Source organism: Scylla paramamosain, unplaced genomic scaffold, assembly GCF_035594125.1.
Source record: "Scylla paramamosain isolate STU-SP2022 unplaced genomic scaffold, ASM3559412v1 Contig1, whole genome shotgun sequence".
Taxonomy (NCBI): domain Eukaryota; kingdom Metazoa; phylum Arthropoda; class Malacostraca; order Decapoda; family Portunidae; genus Scylla; species Scylla paramamosain.
Genome location: NW_026973666.1, coordinates 2637501 through 2645000, shown reverse-complemented (window position 1 = coordinate 2645000; position 7500 = coordinate 2637501). Strand labels below are relative to the sequence as shown.

The 7500-nt window shown below is 39.7% G+C and overlaps 2 protein-coding genes across 2 annotated transcripts in view; one reads left to right on the top strand and one right to left on the bottom strand.

Annotated features, from left to right (window-relative positions):
* LOC135095741 (uncharacterized) overlaps window positions 1–6597 on the top strand; it is a 10555-nt gene extending 3958 nt beyond the window's left edge. The window contains exons 5-6 of the mRNA XM_063996803.1: window positions 1–150; window positions 530–6597. The exon at window positions 1–150 is cut by the window's left edge and continues 58 nt beyond it. Coding sequence (XP_063852873.1) covers window positions 1–150; window positions 530–769 — 390 coding nt within the window. The 3' untranslated portion in view covers window positions 770–6597. The remainder of the gene's footprint in view (window positions 151–529) is intronic.
* A 434-nt stretch (window positions 6598–7031) lies between these two features.
* LOC135095740 (zinc transporter Slc39a7-like) overlaps window positions 7032–7500 on the bottom strand; it is a 9730-nt gene continuing 9261 nt past the window's right edge. Inside the window, exon 4 of the mRNA XM_063996800.1 lies at window positions 7032–7500. This exon is cut by the window's right edge and continues 4401 nt beyond it. The gene's annotated coding sequence lies outside the window, so the exon portion shown is untranslated.

The window sequence follows — 7500 nt, the reverse complement described above, 5'->3', positions numbered from 1 at the left end:
GAGTACTGGGGCCTGGCGGACTACAACCTGCAGAGGGAGTACCTGGCAGCTCACATGCAGCGGGAGGAGAAGCTTGGCCCCAGTGGTCTGCTGCGGACTGTTATTCTCTACTTCCTTACGTCCAGCAAGCAGTCAAACACCAAACTACAGGTCTGGGATGTGTGTGTGTGTGTGTGTGTGTGTGTTTGGGAAGTTGAATTGTGTGTGTTTTGTGTGTTTGTGTTCTTATGTGTTTTGTAGAAGAGTTGTGTTTGTGTTGTGTGTTTGTTGGGTGGGGTTTTGTGTGTGTTGTGTGTTTGGGAGGTTGAATTGTGTGTTTGTGAGGTGAAAGTGTGTGTGTGTGTGTGTGTGTGTGTGTGTGTGTTTTCTAGCTTGTCATCTTTATTCAGTTATTTTTATGTCAGGCATCCTAAACTTACCTAACCCAACCCAACAACACCTAACTTAACTTTACCCAACCCAACCTAACTATATATACCCTAACCAAACCTTACCTAACCCAGCCTAACTTAACCTCTCCCCTGGTCAGGTATGTCGCCAATTCTTCCTGAAAACACTGGATGTCTCTGAGAAAGCATCAAGAATCGTGCTAGAGAAAATGGTACGAGGGGAGCTCGGGAATGAAGGAGGCACCAATACCCCCCCACCAAGCTCCACCCTGCGCCTCCCCGCCTCCCACCATGCCTCCCCGCCCCCCTGCCAGGCCAAGAACGGGGAGGACGGGCCGCTGATTAAGGTTGAAGACATAAAGAGCGAGGATTCATCTTGAGGTTGAGTGAAATGACGCCAGCTGTAGATTTTTTTTCCTGGGCATTTTTTAATTACGCGTTTTTCTTTCTCTCTCTTTTTTTTTTTCGTTGGTGTTTTGGTTACGAGTTCTTTGCGCAATTTGCTGTGCTTAAGACAAAGGAGGAGGAGGAGGAGGAGGAAGAAGTGATGAATAAGGAAGAGGAGGGAGGAAGGAAGACTAAATAAACGGGAGGAGAAGAAGGAAGAGAAGCAAAAACTGAAAAACAAGGAGGAGGAGGAAAACAAACACCTCCAAATATCTTCCCTCTTTCTCTCTCTCTCTCTCTCTCCCTTCCTTCCCTTCCTCAGATGCACACACCCAGAAAGAAAGAAAAGAAAAAAAAAGTCACGCGCCACACACACGCAAACAAACACACACAAGACGATAAAAATCCACAGGCCATGAATGCTTAATGGATTCCTGTGTGTGTGCGTGTTATGTGCGTCTGGTGCCATGGGGTGTGTGCGCGTTTGAAACCTGTGACATTGATGCTGATCTGCTCTCTAAACATGGCCTGAACTGTGAGAGGGGAGAGGGGGAGAGGGGTGGCAGTAATGATTCCTGACTCTCCTGTGTGTGCTGTGTGCGTTATGTACTTAGGGACGCCATGTGTGTGTAATGAAGCCGTGTGCGCGTAATGGGAATTCATGTACGCGAAATTAGACTCGTGTAATGATTTGTGTGCGTATTGAAGTGTCTGGTCTTGTGCACATTGTTTTTTCTGCGTGTGTGTATGTGTGTACGAATAGTGAGGTGTGTGCGTGAAGCCGTCATGTGCGTTTTAAAGACAGATGGATAAATGGTGGTTCGTATGGTGGGACAAACGAACGGAGTAATAAATACGCTCTGAAAATCAAAACAAACAAACAAACGTGACCTTGTAAAAAATTGTGCTTGTGATTGTGAAGCGGAGGTGGTGATGGTGGTGGTGGTGGTGATGGCAGAAACTAGACCCCCTCCACCCTTTCCCTGTGACATTCCTGTGGTGTGCGTGTGTGTGCGTGTCTTGAAACTACGCACATACAGTAGCCATGTGTGCAAACTCATGTCTCAAACTGGACAGCCATGTGTGTTATCAAGCGTACATGATTGTTTGGCGCTCACACAAGTGTTACGCTCACAGTTTATGAGTGTGTGTGTGTGTGTGTGTGTGTGTGTGTGTTTGTCATCCACACACGCATTTAAATTTGTGTATTTATTTACATTTGTATCCCTCTCTGTGTGTGTGTGTGTGTGTGTGTGTGTGTGTGTGTGTGTGTGTGTGTGTGTGTGTGTGTGTGTGTGTGTGCCCCCTTGAAGTGAGACAGACGGACAGACAAACACTTTCCATCCCAGAAGTGTGTATAAAAAGGAAAAACACACCCAAACTGAACACAGGGCTGACAAAGTAAACAGACAAACAAACACTTCTGCATATATTTAGAAATGACAAGAAAATAGAAGTTAATTGTTTGACAGAAAAAGACAAACAAACAAACAAACAAAAACACTTCCTGTCCCAAAGTATGTTTAGAAAAGATGCAGAAAAACAGTTAATCCTTTGAGAGAAAAGGAAAACAAGAGAAACAAACACATGGAAACACAAAGATGAGAAGAAAATAACCAGCTGTGTGTAAACTTTCAGAAAACAAGAAAATAGTGAAAGAAGTTGATTTTTATACTGGAATTAAAGAGAATTAGTCTTTTTTCTACATTTCCAGATTAATAAGTGTTGGAATCTGTGTCTTTCTCCATTAAAGATGAATAAGTGAATGAAGGTGAATGAATTAATAGATACAAAAATAAGTGAATCATGGAAATAAACTTGTAAGATTGACATTGAGTTGATACAGGAAAGAAGTGCAGTGAAATTACAAATATTGCGAAGAAAGTGATCAGGAATAAAATTGAATAGGTAGTGAATTAAATCAGTTCAGAAAATAGAAGGATTGAATTGGAAGGAAAAAATTAAAGTTCTGAGAAATAAAAAAAAAATTATTGACCTAAGAAAAATTATAATAAATAAATACAGTATACTGAAAAAAAAAGGGAAAAACAAAAATCGACAGTAATAAGTGAATGAAAAACTTGGAAGTGAAAAATAAAAACAGATTAAGAAACTGACTGAACAAATAAAATAAAAATAAATAACTTACTGGGAATGAAAGAAGAAAAAAACAACAATTAGATAAACCAAACCAATAAACAGAAAAGATTTAGTGATGTGAATAAAACCAAGAAAACAAACAAACCAATAAACACAGGCAGACACCCCAATAGACAATAGAAAACGTAAACAAACAGACAAACAACCCCCCCTCCTCCCCCGCCCGTGGTGTGTGGCGGCAGCTTCACGGCAAACACTGGTTGTGGCAAATATAGGAAATAAAAAATTAAAACGCTAAAAAAAGTAAAAAAAAAAATAAATAACAGGAAAAAAACAAACAAACAAAAAAAAAACACTCGCTCACTCAACTCATTTCCGGCCTTCCGTTTGTCCGTTTGTCCGTTTGTCGTTCGTCCGTCACGGAAGGTTGCCGTACGGTTGCTGTTTGGGTGACGGAAATTTGAGTGAAGGGAAGAGAGTCGAGAGAGAAAAGGCCAATTGATGATGCATGCAATACACAGAATTTGTATGTACGTTTGAACAATGTCCTGTTCTCGTGTGTTCTGTTTACACGCACACACACACACACCACTTCTCTTTCTATACACATACATACACCCTTGTCCTTCTCTCTCATTAAACACACACACACACACACACATATAATTCTCTCTCTCTCACACACACACAAACACACACATGTTCTCTCACACAGACACACCCACACCCTCTCCCTCTCCCTCTCTCTCCATAGACACACATACACAGTTTCATCCCAACCACCGCAAACCACCGCTTCTTGCAATAGTGACCCAAACATGCCCAACATTCAAACCACAGTGCGTATAGTAATAATTTGCAGTGTGTTCTTTTCTTAAGCCTCTCCCCCTCGTCTCCTCCCTCCTGCCTCAACATTCCAGAAGTGTGTGTGTGTGTGTGTGTGTGTGTGTGTGTGTGTGTGTGTGTGTGTGTGTGTGTGTGTGTGTGTGTGAGAGAGAGAGAGAGAGAGAGAGAGACTTGCATCTTATTTATCTCATTTTCTCGGTATCTTTTTCTCGACGGTCAGAAGAATCGATCATTGTTTGGAATTGTGTTGAAATATTTTCGTCATTCTGTCTGTCTGTCTGTTTGTCATCTTGTGCTGGTTGACTGTGTGTGCGTGTGTGTGTGTGTGTGTGTGTGTGTGTGTGTGTGTGTGTGTGTGTGTGTGTGTGTGTGTGTGTGAAATGTTGACTTCTAGATTTGTATGTTGAAAGTCTGTGTTGGAAAAGGAAGTGAGGGAAAATAATAATAGAGCAAATAAATAAATTATATACCAAATGAAGTGAATGAAAATTGATAAAGAAAAAGACAAATGATGAATGAAAATAATAATAATAATAATAATAATAATAATAATAATAATAATAATAATAATAATAATAATTAGATCTGTATAAAAATTAACAATGAAATTTGACAAGATATGAAGAAAAAATAAGGAAATCAATAAATGTTCAGAAAAAAAACAAGAAAAATCAAAATTTGGTGAACTGAATAAAAGAAAAACTGAAAAAAATTGAAGACCTTAAATTGGAAGGCTCATTTTATTATATATGTTGAACTAATACTGTGTTAGAGAGAGAGAGAGAGAGAGAGAGAGAGAGAGAAACCTAACCTTACCTGCCTAACGACTCAAAACAGCACCACCACCATCGCCACTACAAGAGAGCACAGACAGACAGACAGACAGACAGACAAACGGACAGATGCACAGTTGACAGAATGAATTAACCAGTAAGCTCGTCACCGCCACTAAAGACAACATTTTATACGAATTTCACTCGCCACTGTTAGACCATTGTGTGTTGCCAGTCATCCCCCACATATACTGCAACCCACTCCTTTCTTTCGTCCTTGTACCGAACCTAACAAGCTAACATCTCTCATTATTATTATTATATTTTCTTCATCTGTTATTTCTACTTTTCCTCATGTTTTTTTTTTTATTATCTCTACTTCATCAGTTATCTTCCTGGGTCTTTTGTTTGTTCGGAATCAGTCTGTCCAATCGAGTTTTCATTATTTTATTCTCTTCATTGTCTTCCGTTTTCAGTTTACTCTTTATCATGTGCCCAAATCTTGTACCTATTATTACATTCTCTTTGTCATTATCTTCCTTGGTCTTTTATTCTCTGTCTATCCAAGAAATTTATTATTTATTTCAGAGCATTGTTTTTCTCTGTCTTCTAAACAAACTTGTGGCAATAATGTGTTTTGGGCACGGTTTGTATGACAGTTGTCTCTAGTTTGTGGCATTACAGTGCATTGCCTTTCAGAATAAGCATATATTTCTCACTGATTTACACACACACACACACACACACACACAAAGAAAAAAAAAAAAAAAAAAAAACACTTAGATCTATCACTTTAAACCTTCTATCTCATTGCCAGTATGGGCTCTGTCAAGGCCACTCTACTGGTGATCTGGCTTTCCTTACTGAGTCTTGGTCATCCTCTTTTAGAGATTTTGGTGAAACTTCACGCAGGGAAGCCACAGAACACCTGACATCTGATCCCTTCCTCCTGCAGCCTCGCTGCACAAGACTTTCTTCTTTCTCTCACCACTATTCTGTCCACCTCTCTAATGCAAGAGTTAAGCAGTATTCTCAATCATTCATCCCTTTCTGTGGCAAACTCTGGAACTCCCTGCCTGCTTCTGTATTTCCACCTTTCTATGACTTTTAATTCCTTCAAGAGGGAGGTTTCAAGACACTTATCCTTCAATTTTTGACTACTGCTTTGGACCCTTTTATGGGACTGGCATCTCAGTGGCTTTTTTTTTTTTTTATTGGATTTTTGTTGCCCTTGGCCAGTATCCCTCCTGCATATAAAAACACACACACCATTATCATCATCTCCTCTCACTACATACAAACACTTTTATCATTATCACTCAGTACACACAAACACAAACACACACGCACACAGTTGTCATCCCAACCACTGCTGTAAATTAGAGGACAGTATCAACTAAGCTGTGCCAAAACGTGTTATTGATTCATTTGTTTATTTTAGATGTTTGAAAATAGTATGTCTTTCTCTTTAATGTCTGAAAGTAATTGGGTCTCTTTTATCTTAGACTGTTGAAAAAAATTCTCTTATCTTTTAAATGTTTGAAAAAAAATTGTCTCTTTTATCTTAGACGTTTGAAAAGATTATGTACATCTCTTACATGTGTGTGTCCATCCTTACTCAACCCTCACTACTACTACTACTACTACTACTACTACTACTACTACTACTACTACTACTACTGCCACCACCCACTGATCTGATGTTTGTAGTCTAGATGATGCACTTCCTTTCCAGTTTCTTGCATTCCAGACATCCTCGTGTGTGTGTGTGTATGTGTGTGTGTGTGTTTTGTACATACTTTCCCAGACTGTTATTATGAAAAGTGCTCATCTTAGACACCATAAAGAGAGAGAGAGAGAGAGAGAGAGAGAGAGAGAGAGAGAGAGAGAGAGAGAGAGAGAGAGAGAGAGAGAGAGAGAGAGAGAGAACCATCTGTCTCTTTCTATTTATCTCTCCCTCCCTGTGTGTGACTTCTTTTCTCTGTTTAGGCTAATGGGGCAGCTGTGTGTGAGAGAGAGAGAGAGAGAGAGAGAGAGAGAGAGAGAGAGAGAGAGAGAGAGAGAGAGAGAGAGAGAGAGAGAGAGAGAGAGAGAGAGAGAGAGCATTGTGAGGCCTTAACACACTGCGTACAGTCTGATGAGTCGAGTTTTAAACACTCTTGCAATATGTTTTTTTTCTTTGTGTTTGTTGTTTTGTGAGCACTTAAAATATATTGTGTAGAAAGTGATGTCTCTGTTTTATTAAGTGTTGCTCCGAGAAAGAGAGAGAGAGAGAGTGTTAATTGCTACATAAAGACCTCTTCCTCTCCCTCAACATGGAAAGAAAATAATAAATCTAACTTTTATATAATGGTTAGTCAGTCAGTCAGCCAGCACGTCAACTACCTAACCAACCAGCCAGTCAATCAATCAACCATTTATCCAGCCAGCCAGTCAGTCAACCAGTCAACACCAGGACTCACCTTCACTCAAGCAGCAGCCAGCAAGGTCCATCCACGCAGCTGTTTCAAATCAGCGAAGAGAAGTAAGACATTGGTAAGACAGTGTATCATTTAATCCAAAAAAACGTTCCATAGGCTTAAGTTACAGATCAGACTACGCCACCACTACTACAGTCAGTCAACTACAACCCGGAAAGTATTGACGTGTGGCAACAAATGTGCATCGTTTGTGGGGAAAATACAAAAATACAATGGAAAAATAAAACCAAGAAAACTGGAGGAAAGAGATGGAATGAGGGAAAAAAGGGAGGAAAAAGATGATTTGAGGAGGTAAGAGGTATGAAAGTAGATATGTTGAGCTTAGAAATGAAGGAATGATGGAATATGAGAGAGAAGGGAGAATAAGAGGGAGAGAAAGGGAAAAAAGTAGTAGTTTTGAGCTAGAAAGGAAAGACTGATGAGAAAAAACAATGAAGGAGTGGAAATAAATGATGTTAGGAATATGGAAATGAAGAAATGTGAAACAAAAAAGGAAATGAAAAGGAGTTATATAAAATACGAATG